Below are 13,620 nucleotides of genomic sequence, written 5' to 3'. Positions count from 1 at the left end.
GCAGCAATATTAAGAGGACACATCAGCGAGATGTGAGAAAAAAAAATAATTTCAGCCAAATATTGATTCCGTTTGTGTTCCTTATAATGCAGCGTCATATAAACAATTATCATTTCTTGTCAACTAGAACTTTTCTGAATGTCAACCCTTGAACTTAACATCTTGTATTAAGTATCAAAAACGTAAGTTTTTCTTTAAAAATGATTACAAAGTAATGAAAGTTAAAGGTAGAAAATAATGATCACCTCCAACTCTCTGAAAGCATGCCCTAGAATGTAATTGATATTTGTGACTGCAAGCCGAATAAGTAATGATAATGATAATAATAGTAATAAAAGAAGAATTTAGGTATGCGTCTCAGACTGAATCATTTATGTTAAATCGGCGAGAACCATTGTTAAAGTTCCGAACATGCTTTTAAAGGTAACATTTACCATCGGGAGCAGTGATTTACAAAACTTTCGAGTCATCACATTTGATGCACGTGTAGGCCAGTTGTATCAGAAAACATCCTACCGTATAAAAATTGCTCAAGAAAGCTATAATTTTTTCAGTAAACCATATCTGTACACGGTTTATTCTAGAAATAATGTTATTTTTTTTTGAAACTTTTTTCTTGCGAACTATATAGTTTTTTAACATTGATTATGCTGATTGATATTTTTACTTCGGTTTTCTATCCCTGTCTCACATTTTAGATCTATTTTGAAGCACCAAAACGGGGTTTTAGTGTTATCTTCAAATGGTAAATAATACTTTTACGAACAAACGCCACATCGTCACTGAACCTGCTTGAAAAAGCTCTTTCCATCAATCTTCTACTCTGGAAGTAATCGACATTGACGACTCACCGTGCCCCATGTATCGAAGAAGCTCATGAATCTGTTGTGACTGTAGTTGTTCGGGTCGTAGGAGGTCGGGAGACGAAGAGCAGCGAGTACAAAGTCCCGCTCTAACTCGTAGTCATTGCCCGAAGCTACCTCTGTCTTGTAGCGGGCATATCCTACGCGGGACGACGTCTCCGTGTAGTAGTACACAGATCCACGGGTTCGAAAACGCGATGCAAAGCTTTCGTAGACTGTAAAAGGAGCCGTGGAGAGAGAGGGACATAGACAGACAGAAGGGGGATGGGGATTAAGGAATTAAAAATTCTGTGAATGCTTCACTGATACATTTTGAAGAGATGAGGTTTAGATAATCACTGATTTAAATTCAACACAAGTGCGCTTTATTGTATATGTCTTATTATTTTACGTATACGACTTGTTGAAGCGATATGTTAGTTTGGTACATGTGTACTTTCAATGTCCTTTTTTTCATACATATATATATTTTTTTTCTAATCGCAAACCAAAAGCGTTCCCAAGGCTTTTCATCTCATGAAAGCTATTCAACAGTTGCTGATCAATCAATTTGTGACAGTATCAAGCATCTGTTGAAATAATACTACGTCAATGGCTACCCTTTCGACCTTCATGATTTCTCTTCCTTTTTGTTGTTGTTATTGTCGTTTGATATGATATCGATAAGGAAAGTTTAATACGTATCAATATTTGTTGTGTTACCAGATGATACTGCCTGTTAGGAGGGAGGGTTGAAAACAGGTAACTAATCAATCTGTTCAAACTGAGTTCAAAATGACACGGCTGGGCTCAAAGTTAATGGTTTTTTTTTTTGTTTTTTTTTTGTTGTTGCAATCATCCACCTGGTGTAATCAGCTGGGCACTATAGCTGGTGAAACGTTAACATCCCACAGTACTTGATACGTCCGATTTTAAGGAAATTTGTACCATTCTCCTCTGTTGCGCTCTTATAATATCTACTCTGTCTTGGATCAGTTTTTAAATTTGATTGAATTCTTGCGTGACGAAAATAAACGAAAACCTGAACAAAACTGACGCACGCACATGTACGCGATTACACACATAACGCAGTACACTTACGATAGCTATCAACGAACATCAGATCTTGGAAGACTCCGCTGTTTGAACCTAGACAAGTAAAAAAGACATGATTATTAGCAAACATATTTTGAATGAAGTAACCAACGTCCGAAGAGGAAATGAAACAGATGAATCCTTTAAATTCAACACACAAAAGACAACTTCAACCGAGACTTGTATTCAACTATCCATCACTGTATCGTGTGTTACGTCGACAACACTTACAGTGTGTGACCACTGGTTCAAGCTCTCTCTTAAGATTAAATATTTCATTTGAATTGCATTCGAAATTGTTCCTCCGGTTTCAAAAAACAATTAGTAAGAAAAATAAACAAACACACAATCCTGCATCCAACACAGGCACATACTCAGAGATTGTAGTTTTAAACATGTATTTGTTTTTCGATCGAAGAAAGCAAACGGATGTATTTCCAGTTCATACTAAAAACATTAAATTCTTCATTGTAGTGATGCTTTTTTAAACCTCTTTTTTTTTGCGGAGAAGTGATTTTGATTTAAGTTGAGCTCATGTAATAATAACTGTGAGATATCTATTCATGATGGGATACCAGGAAATTCAATGACATCTTCCCTTGCTGTCGGTTCTTTTATCATTACTACACTCGGTTCATTAAAAAAAATGAAATCAGCGTGTAGATAGGAGCAATAATAATATACCGATGATCTCTATGTTTGACGCAAGCTTTGCAGCGTAGCTCGGATAGCCGTGGAATGTCCCTCGACTTGACGTGACGTAGGGTCGGTCCGTGGTGTGGAAGCTGAGCTCGCGAGGATAACGGACGCCTCCTGGGTAAGTCAGCTGAAAGATGGGGTTCCCCTTGATGCCTGGGTCAGTACCACCCTCATCACCACCCTCCGGGTTGCCGCTGAGCAGATCGTAACCACGACCGATGAAACCCAACCCGGTATTCGGCCGAGTCTGGGCGCAAACCTCTCCGCGGTTCCGAAGCAGCGCCAGGACGCATGTGAGGATGAGAAATCGCATTCTCTCCATCGCTGATCTCAAAAGGAAGAAGTCATAGAAAAAAACATTCAAAGACAGAAATACGAGATGGTGGTATTAGAATAAGAATATCATTTGAATAAGTTTATGATTTTTATATCATGAATACAGTTCAGATATGATATGAAGAAAATGATCCTACTGATGCAGTGTACGACCGACAGCCAGCCCGTCACAGGTACTGTCGCCGTATGGACATGGAATCTAACTGCGATGGAAGTATTGATATTGAAATGACAGTTGCCAAGTTTTCATGGGCAATGCAATGATTTTATGCAATAGATGACATTATCAATTTCTCTTACTTTCAAAGAGTGGACACTTATAACAATACACGAACTCTGGGCACTGGTTTGAAGCAGCACGAATCTTTCTGCCGACTATCGACGCACATAGAATCTGAATGAAATGCCTGGCCACATTAGTGGAAAGTAACGGTTAGATAAACACTTATGCAGTCAGCTTGAGCCACCGCCCACCAGCAGTGGTTAGGTTTACCATCATAAATTTTGAAGTGATTTCAATGCGTCGAGCATCGTTTTGAATTACTAGCTACCTTGAAGGAAAGTGTTACTTCAACTGTATTGGGGCACTGCATGAACCAGTGACAAGTATAAACAAATTAATGTGATAATAGATTGAGATCGACATAGGTCACTATAGCTGAATGAATAACTGATAACAGATTCACAAAGATTTGAAAAAAGGGTAAACTGATCTGCAATGAAGATGTAGAATGAAAAAAAAAAAAAACAAGCATACTACATCGGAGTAATGAATTATCGTATTTTAGGCTTACTTCACTCTAGGATTTAGTCTGATTTCCTGTAACCGGAAAGAAGGGGGAAATTATGTTAATTTACACTCTCAAATTACAACCAAATGCGTGTATGTTTAAAACAGCTCCTGCTGATCGTAAAAATATACTAGGTGTTACAAAAAAAATCCCACTTTTGATCCTTAATAGCAAAAAACTAAAACAAAACACAACTATTATATCAGATAACACTGACAGAGCAATAGCTGAATAGTGTACAGTTTTGTTGGAGGTAATTAAAAAATGAAAGTATAAATCAGTTTCATTAAATTCAAGATAAATGAAAGCATAAATCAGTTTCATTAAATTCAAGATTTATTTTAAGTTACGTTTTAAGTTAGTTAGGAGCCTTGGAGCACGAGACCAGAAGCCTTAATGAAACTGATTTATAGTGCTCTAATGTTGAAATCACCTCCAACTAAATTGTACACTAATCGGCTATTTCCCATATTAATGACAATGTCATCTGATGTACATATATTTTTTTAAATATTAAGGATCAAAAGTGGGAAATATTCATTGTAACACCTATAGGAACGTCACACACGTCGTGTTTGCCGGAGATTATATCTACAGCGTGTCCCAGATGAAACCGAATTTCTTGCAACTTTTACGATCAAATCATAAATTTGCCTTGTGAGATGTACATGAATGGAAAATTTATGCTTTTCTGCTTTAATTTGATGCACAACTCAATGTTTATGATTCGTCCATGACTAAGTTAGAACAATGTTCAGTATGGTGTATACCAAATTCTCATTTGCACGCGCAAATGGTGACTTTGAGTGGATTTGTCAGACTCTTACCCACCTGCTCTTGAAAAAGTTCATAACCCAAACATCCATGTGTTCTTCTTTCATATGATAACTTATGCGTCAATGAATAACTCGTGCTATAGAAAAAGTTGCATGAAACATGTTTCATTTCTACAGATTCTCCGGATATCCGAAAAGTCGATCTTTCCCGATTAAAGGGGGGGGGGTATTAAAAGAGAATGCTGTATGGGGACGGAAAGCCCTTTTTGTTGTGATTTACTTGAAATAACCTGAGACTTAACCAATAACTGAAGACTTATATTGTGAGTATTTTCAGGCTGTATTGAGTCCAAAAAGCTAAGAGAAATCAACGTAACAATAATGGAACAAATTTCTATGATTTTGTATTTCGAACTTCTCTCAGTGTCTTCATGTCTAACTCCATTTCACAGGCAAGCGTGGTTCATTGGTCCTTGATTATCCTTGATACGATTCTGAAGTTTTTGAAGGGGCAGGCGAAGCAGAAAGGGGGTTGGTAATGATGATGATGATGATGATAATAATAATAATAATAATTATAATAATAATAATAATAATAATAATAATAATGATAATTATAATAATAATAATAATAATGATAATAATAATAATAACTGCATTTATATGGCGCTTCATACTGGTTGTTTCTAAGCGCACTGGTGCTATTCAAACAAAAAGACTAAAAAATACAATAGCATTAGCAAAACCAGCATAACAGTAACAAAAGAAGAAGAAAAAAATGGTACATCACCTTTTAATCACTGAACTTGCGCTTCTAATTTTTCAAAGGTACAAGTACATGGCAGAACGTCTTCTTTTTAGCTCGGAGGGCTTTTTTGGTAAGCTCATGATCATGTGCTAAATAAATTTACAACGCTTTCCACAACCAAACCGTCTGTAAGGTCCCCTTCTATCCCTCCCCCCCCCCCCCCTCATGTTTGCCTAAATTCGTTGAAGTATGATCGCAACAGTCCACTCATCGCGAGTCGACAAACCGCTGGTGCCCCCGAAGAAAAAGGAATAAAACAAGAGTCCCGACGAAATTGGCAAACATGAGTGGAACCGTTTACAATCAATGGTTGGCGCACCGCGCAAACTCATGGTGCATAATGCTCGAGGTCGTTTCGATGTCAACTGACAGCTGATCGACCCACTTCCTGTAGGCCTGCATTATGTCGCGCGTGTATACCGTGTATTATATACGTAAGGCCTAATCTGTTTGTGTACGGTATTGCCACAGCTTCGGGGGATCTCTCTCCCTCTTTCCACCTCCCTGGTATACCGTACATGCCCTCACCGACTATATTTCCGTGTGGGATATTGCTAGTCCGCACTACAGCAAGGCAGGCCTGGAGTGGACTAACAAGACTACCTCAACATGGCGTGCTCTCATAACACAGGTAGATGCAATAGCATTTGATATTGATTATGAAATAACAACGACGGCCAGGTGGTGAAGGTAAGGTGTCTGCTGATGGTTGTCCTATCAGTTAACATGATCGTTTGTGCAGATGTCTAGTTCTCTATAGCAGCCAAGCGCATGACAGTGCTAGAATACGGAAAAAATTGTCTTTATCTTAATACATAAATTGCTGCAAGAAGTTGTTGTTGTTGTTGTGGTGGTGGTGGTTTAAGCAGGAACTATTTTCCAAACAGCATACATCACATAATTTTTTTAGGTCGTGTCGCACCACAGGTACAGGATGCATTTGAATGTTGTTAGTCCTATACGTGAATAGTACGCACTCTGTTAAAGCATCTTGCTCTGTGCTATTATCATTCACAGCAAACAGAATTCCTGAGAATGGTGTGCCCATCTTTTCATCTGATGTTCCTCCTGGTGTTAAGGAGACATGTTATGAATATCGAGGTGTGGTTGTACCTAACCACATGACCCCTCGCGCCTTAGCGGCTTTGGAAAATTTCGAAGTTCGACCTGACGACACATTTGTCATAACTTATCCGAAGTCAGGTGAGTCATAGGGGGAGGGGATGTATAGGCCTACACGTACGTCTCTGCTGATATTCACCAGATACCAAAATACAGTGGACCTGTATTTCTGTTGTTACTTCTATTAATGCATACACAGTAACAGGGGAGGATCAGGAGTTTCGTAAAGAGGTGGTGCAAACAATATTTCTGGTGCTATACTTCCGGGTTTCATCTCATTTTTCCTTTTTATTTCTTTTGTTTTAACAACAAATAAAGAGGGGATGCGCACCCGGTGCTCCCCCTCTGCCTCTGGATCCGGAGTTGACAGTAGGCACGCACCTACACGTGTATTAAAAAGCCCATCTGTGATTGTTTTGCTTGGAATTTAAGTCGTATTCCAGATATAATGTCTTTCGTAATCGACCGTCACAATAAACAAGCACCTTTATTAAAACAACACAGCGTAGCAATCATAATCTAATTCAACATGATTATGAGAAGATTCCCAGTCAACTCAGTTCAGGAGGAGCGCGTTATTGTGTCATTTTGTGGAAATACACGTGTATACTTGGTTATTAATCTAACGAGGAGACGCATCTATTTCTAGTTTTCCTGATTTTCGAACAAACTTTCAAACATGGATAAACCACTGCTTAACTTATTTAGACTATAATTGTGTATATTAAAGCACTATAACTGTTTGATTTGTACTATATCTCTATCTCTTTGTTTTCTTATTTTTGTGGTATGTGTGTGTGTAACAAATCTTTTCTAATATAACACTTTATATATCTTTTTCCACCAGGTACCACGTGGATGCAGCTGATAATGCTGCTCGTTCTTAACGAGGGAAACGTTGCAAAATTAGAAGGGAGACATGTAATGCTCATGGTTCCCTTTCTGGATATAGTCGACGTATCGAATTTTACTGATGTAAGTATCGTTCTTAATGTCTTCATATTAGTTTTATTAGATTTTTTTTTATCTGTTGGATAACAGACCCTAGATACACATGAATTTTCTTAAAAGTCAAACGCGTTGAGCAGAAAGTGACAAATCACAGAAACAGGAGAATTAAATGCATACAGTTATTAGAAGACTTTGAGAAAATAGTACGCAGATCTCAAATGTTTTCATTGAAAAAAACGAAAAGAAAAACATCGAAGAATATGAACCACTTTTGATTGATATATATCTGCGCACTTTAGATTTGCTGAAACCTTTTTGACAGGTATGAGCCTTGGCTTGTAGATCTGATATGATTATCAACCAATAATTCCTCAACTATTTTCTGAGATTTGATTTACCCGTTCACATTTCTTATGCCACTGTTTCTCTGTGAACCAATGTTTTTCATTACTGAAAAACTTTCATTCAATTAGCTTTTTACTATACTTTTCCTCAGCTCAGCAAAGCTCCGCCACTGGCTGCCTATGCGAAAGACATGCCATCCCCACGGATTCTAAAGACCCACTGTCTTCCCGACTGGCTGCCCGTGGATATCAGATCGGACGACCCCGAAGTAAAAGTCATCTACGTTGCAAGGAATCCAAAGGACGCCGCGGTATCTCTCTACCACTTCTGTCAATCGTTGCGGTATATGCCGTCCTACGAGTCTTGGGATGAATTCTTTGAGCTGTTCATCGCTGGAAGAGGTTAGACGTATAGGTCTAGGGGTTAGTACAACAGAAACATAAATATTATACACTCATGAAATCAGTAGCATGCTAACGGAACTGCAAAACATGATTCCAACTGGAAGTGTAGAATTATAGCCATGAGATCCATTAATCAATTAATTAATTATCTTATGAATTAATCAATTAATTTCTGAATTAAATCATTTATCAATCTATCTATATATTTGTTCATAATTCATTAATTCATTCATTTAGCCATTTATTCTGTCTTTTTTAAAATCAGGGTTGTCTAATTCCTTGCTACAAGCAAGTCTTTTACTTAACAACGTGCACAAAAGGAAAGGGAACATAGACATGATAAAGTTAATAAATGATTAACGATGGATTTCTAGAGCTAAAGCACTACAAAAAAAGCATAAAAAAATGATACTATGGTATCTACCTACCTATAGCTAGTGCCATGGGTGTAATTTGATATCAAATTAGAAGTTGGTGTTGTCGCATACGTCTCTTAAATGTCTTCAATGCGGAGGCTGTTTGAATAAAAAATATGAATGACGTATGGGATAGTTATTATACTTGCAGCATATGAAAAGGAGTATTTCTTATATTCAATACTGTGTTCGGGTATGTGTCATTGGCAAGAAAAGGGCATGTGAGGGAGAGATAATGAACTGGATGACTTACTCATAACATAATCTTTATAGAAATAATATTTTTTTAACTTGCAGCCAATCTTAAGAAATGGAGAGTAAGTGATATAGAATTAGACATTTGTAGTAAAAGTTCAAAAACGGGCAGCATAATTTGGCAGTTGTTGAAGTTTTGGACATCTTTCTTTGGACAGCGAATTTCAAAAATCAAAATGAGAAAAAAATCAAAGCATGGATTAGCATCTCAGCTGCGGATTTGGAAAAAAAAAATTTGCAACTAATATCTAACATTCCGTTGAACTTGAGTTATATGACTTGAAAAAGACGTTTCCTGGTCAATTTTGATATACACCTACATTACGAGCTGTTTTTAATAAAGTATATTATTTGAAACCAATGTCGACATGACATGATTGATAATCGACCTTACTTAACACGTGCTTTCAACCCAATCACAAAATCTCAGATCAGCATCATTTAGGTTATGGTCACAGGATACAAGCCACATATTCGGGGGATACAGTGAAGACATGATAGCTTTAAAAGACCGATATAGAGTTGTTGTGTGTCATCTAAATATGAATTATTCCTGTGTCTTTTCCAACAAAAATAGTTAACTACACCAACAGTACACCTTCCTTATAATTATACAAACATGAGTAATCTCAGTATATCTGTAAGATCATGAGTAGAGTCTGTTATGCTTTTTACGCACATTCAATTATTTTCCTACCAAGTACAGACACATGACTATGATACTGAGCTTATGTTCTTTTTATACCTTTCTTTCATAATCTCACTTGGTTCCTTCTCTGCTTTCCCTGTCTTATATCTATGCTTTAGTATATATAATTGCTTTATATTTAAATGTATTATAAATTGGAAATTGAAAGATTGATATGAATAGAATTGAATCTACAGTGTTGATTTATAGTATGAATATTTTGTGCAACATTGTACATAACTGAGTAGTGCAATTCTCAATCTTTGGCTGAACATTCTGTATGCAGTTCGCAATATCTAAATAGTTTGGAGCAAAATGAGAAATAATGAAGGTAATTTATCTATCTTTTCTATTAGTATCTTTGCAAACAATTTGATGGTAAATGTTGTTATTCAGGGCCAGTCGGATCATGGTTTGAAAACGTCCTGCCTTGGTGGAGAAGAAGAAATCATCCCAACGTTCTCTTCCTCAAGTACGAAGACATGAAGAAGGTATGATGTGATTACTCTGAATGCAAGAAAACAACACAGACCAGTAGCATAATTTGTTAGTTTTACACTTCAATTAAAGGGATCGTACAGTTTTGGTTGAGACCTAACTTCAGGTTTCTAACATTTTTTGGTGAGATGATGAGAAACCTTTTATGAAATGTAAAATAACATGTAATTTCCAAGAGGAATTTAATGTTTATTTGATGAAAATTGGTTTTGAAATGGCTGAGATATCCAAAACAGAGTAATCCTGATAAAAGGCGGGACCCATCTTTTATTACGAGCGCTTTGTTCCACTTTGTTTTTAGATGTCTCAGCCATTCCAAAACCGATTTTCATTAAATAAACTTTGAACTCCTCTTGGAATGGTATCGTCTGTACTATTTTATAAGTGGTTTCTTGATATCTCGCAAAAAGTTAAAAGCCCATTTCTCATCTCCACCAATACCATACCAGCCCTTTAACATACTTTAATTCCAATTTTATGTATTCTATATCTTTATATAAACAATTAATCATTTTATTGCAAAAGACGTTTATTCTTTCAACTATAATCATTTAGTATACAATGATATGTGAATCAAGCATGGATAACCGTTGATGGTTCCCATGTATTTGCATGGCTTTATTTAGTTACCTTTTTACCTTTCATTTCTATTACTACCAGCACTTCTCACAACAGCATCACATGTTTTTTTTTCTATGCAAATATTTCTGGCATTTTTTTGTGTGTAGCAATGAATGAAAAGACAAATTTGCATGTATTGTTCAGCTCAAGTGTTACAGGAGGATGATATTAAAGGTGGAATAAGAATACAGATGATCTGGAAGATTTTTTGTAGAAGTAGCGCACAACAAGGTGCAGAAAAAAATAAGAAAAATGTTAAAAATATATATGATGCATAATATTTCATGAAGTATTTAGTAATTTGGTTAAATACAGACCAAAAGGCATCAACAGAGGTCAACGTACATTTTGATTGGATCCTTTTATAGTATAATGTAATAAGTAAGTTAACATCACATATTAAACAAGCAAGAAAAAAAAAGTAAGATGAAGAAGAGTGCTGCGAGGTCTCCAAATTGACAACTGATCATTTCGTTGATATGTCTCATCGTAACATTTCTAAGTGCTGGCAATGAGGCAGGTGGTTCGTAACATTTTCCACTCTTTCTTGAGAAACGGCCTTATCGAATGAGGTGAGAAAAATAATTCATTCTGATATAGCAAATTCCTTATTGAAGGAAATTAGACGCAGAGGGCTTATATTCTGGTATATGTCAGGAGTATTGCTACGATTTACATTACAAATTGTAATTTCAGGATCATCGTGGGGCGGTAGAACAGGTGGCAAGCTTCATGGGGAAGTCCCTCTCTGATGACGTCATAGACCGTATCGTTGAGGCCTCCACCTTCAGTGCGATGAAGAAGAGCAAGAGTACCAATCCTGACTCGTATTACGTTCCAGCTGGCCTGACCACGAGAGAAAGTAGCACCAACATTGGATCGTCATTCATGAGGAAAGGTACACCGTCTGTAGTATGGCTACACACGTAACGATTCCGAAACTTTTAGACAAAATATCTTTTTCTCAGTTCGCCAAGGCTTGTATTTACTTTGGGGCCTATTCCCAACAAGCCTGAAAGGCTTTAATTGGTCCCCCACAATGAATATGTTTATACTATGATTTGAAAATGTATTGATTGTTGTTTTTAATGTGGAAATAAATGAAATGAAATGAAATGAAATGAAAAATGAAATTTCATGTGCGCCTACATCATGAAGATAAGATTACACCTTTACCTTTCCGACTACTAGCAATCAATTTAAACTAGTTCACTAAAGCTGGTATCCTCGCATAAAAGGTAGAATAAAGTAACGCAACAGATTTATACTCCGTGAACGATCGCACCTGTTGTGTGACATTTCATCTAAAACGTGAATATAGATACCAGTGTGCATTTTAATTGATGTGCCTTATCAGACAACACATGTCGACGCATATCCCAGCTTGTGGGAGTAAGATCTTTTCAGATGTATTTAGCTTCACATTTTTTTTTGTTAAAAAAACCCACTTTTCTGGTTTAAAGTTATTGTTCAAGTTGTTAAAAATGTTGTGATCTAGTTAATATCATGTTTTCATAAAATAGAAATACAATTGTAGTTACAAATCATCCTGCTTTTAAAGAAATGATTATAAGGAATGAAGGATATCACTGAAAGTCAAAAGGAATAAAAGATAAATAACAAGATAGGAACAATTTGGGGCACAGTGCTAGTGCCAGAAGAAAATTACATGCAGTTTTTGTTATTCGTTATGCTGAGTGGGATTCCATAACTAACAAATACATGCCATGAAGACTGAAAGATATGTAGAAATGATACCCTGCTTTGGTGAGAATCATTACATTGGAAAATAAAACATTTGAAAAAATATCAGTAGTAGTGTTATCGTTTCTATCTTGTGACCATACGGTGATGAAACAAGTAGCGTGTTGCACTGCTGTTTTAGTATCTGTTTGTTTGTGTGTTTGTCTTTCGTTTTGTTTTATTTTGTTTTTTGTTGCTGCTACTGGGAACGTCAGTGTTGTGAAGGGGAAACGGCAGCAGTGTCCCTACAAAAAGTTGATATTTATCGATAATCTTATGCGACTGCTATAGTGATAGCGAGTTGCACGATGTTTGTAAATTTGTCCTCTGTTGTAAATGACATATTCAAAGTTAAATGATAATTGTAAATTACTTGTGATATACATGTTTATCTTTTTTTTTTACAGGCGTCATCGGAGACTGGAAGAATTATTTTACAGATGAACAGAACCGCCGATATGACGAACTCTACGACAAGGAAATGGCTGACTCAGGGCTCAAATTTCAATTTGAATAAACTTTATCGTTGATATTTCTCTTTTCATCAAGGCTGTCAAAGCTTCTTTTATGATACCATTGTCATATTTACATACGTTTTAATTAAGTTCTCAGAATTGGGTGACATTAATGTGAATGTAATATAATATAATAATAATTCGACAATTGTTTCGAACTTTAGAACATATGTATTTTTAAACGGCATCCATAGTCTGTCGATGCAACCATTGAACACCACCGTGTAGATCTTAAATGGGCTATTTTGAATGGTACGTTGATATGACATGGTATGCTCATATGGAACATATTAATATCTATGAAAATGTAAAAGACGTTATGCAAATTCATCGGAACAGCATGAAAATGGCCTCTTCCGAGATACACAACTCACAATGATTGTTATCATTAACCCCATCCCTATCCCGAATACTGAGGAAAGCCTATGGAAGTTCACATTGCAATGAGTAATGGGGAGGAATGGACAATAAACTATTACTCAAATAAATAGAATTTTAACTGAACACAGGACTGAATCCCATGTCCTATTTATTAATACATGTGACACCAAACTTCGCAATGGTATACGTATGTGCCACGGCGGTTTGTCTTCATGACAAACCCTGTAAATTCGAAATCATTTCGAAGCGCCCTTGTCGAAATTTATTGTCATTATGCTTGTGATAATCTTTGATAATTTTCTCCAGGTCAAACCAAACACACATGTTGCATCGG

The 13,620-nt window shown here is 36.4% G+C and overlaps 2 protein-coding genes across 2 annotated transcripts in view; one reads left to right on the top strand and one right to left on the bottom strand.

Annotated features, from left to right (window-relative positions):
* The window catches only part of LOC139710941 (uncharacterized), a 35,365-nt gene extending 32,008 nt beyond the window's left edge, over positions 1-3,357 (bottom strand). Inside the window, exons 1-4 of the mRNA XM_071622866.1 lie at positions 3,273-3,357; positions 2,622-2,960; positions 1,944-1,991; positions 852-1,078 (exon numbers count right to left, since the gene is read on the bottom strand). Coding sequence (XP_071478967.1) covers positions 852-1,078; positions 1,944-1,991; positions 2,622-2,958 — 612 coding nt within the window. The 5' untranslated portion in view covers positions 2,959-2,960; positions 3,273-3,357. The remainder of the gene's footprint in view (positions 1-851; positions 1,079-1,943; positions 1,992-2,621; positions 2,961-3,272) is intronic.
* Positions 3,358-5,826: 2,469 nt separating this feature from the next.
* Positions 5,827-13,403, top strand: LOC139710934 (sulfotransferase 1A1-like). The gene is made up of 7 exons (XM_071622859.1): positions 5,827-5,978; positions 6,365-6,550; positions 7,317-7,444; positions 7,917-8,166; positions 9,925-10,019; positions 11,344-11,545; positions 12,798-13,403. Exons 1-7 carry the CDS (start codon positions 5,957-5,959, stop codon positions 12,905-12,907), a joined length of 993 nt encoding a protein of 330 aa, XP_071478960.1. The 5' UTR covers positions 5,827-5,956; the 3' UTR covers positions 12,908-13,403.
* The last annotated feature ends 217 nt before the right edge of the window (positions 13,404-13,620 follow it).

This window comes from Diadema antillarum, unplaced genomic scaffold (genome assembly GCF_040938485.1).
Source record: "Diadema antillarum isolate AM-2024a unplaced genomic scaffold, OU_Dant_1.0 seq00001590_RagTag, whole genome shotgun sequence".
Lineage (NCBI taxonomy): Eukaryota > Metazoa > Echinodermata > Echinoidea > Diadematoida > Diadematidae > Diadema > Diadema antillarum.
The sequence above is the reverse complement of the archived record's forward strand: the minus strand, read 5'-3'. Positions and strand labels throughout refer to the sequence as shown.

Excerpts from the sequence above, each read along its gene's own strand:
- LOC139710934 (XM_071622859.1), top strand. The coding sequence starts at position 5,957 with ATGGCGTGCTCTCATAACACAG. Across the intron at positions 6,551-7,316 it reads CATAACTTATCCGAAGTCAG|GTACCACGTGGATGCAGCTG; the intron begins GTGAGTCATAGG and ends TTTTTCCACCAG. Across the intron at positions 11,546-12,797 it reads ATCGTCATTCATGAGGAAAG|GCGTCATCGGAGACTGGAAG; the intron begins GTACACCGTCTG and ends TTTTTTTTACAG.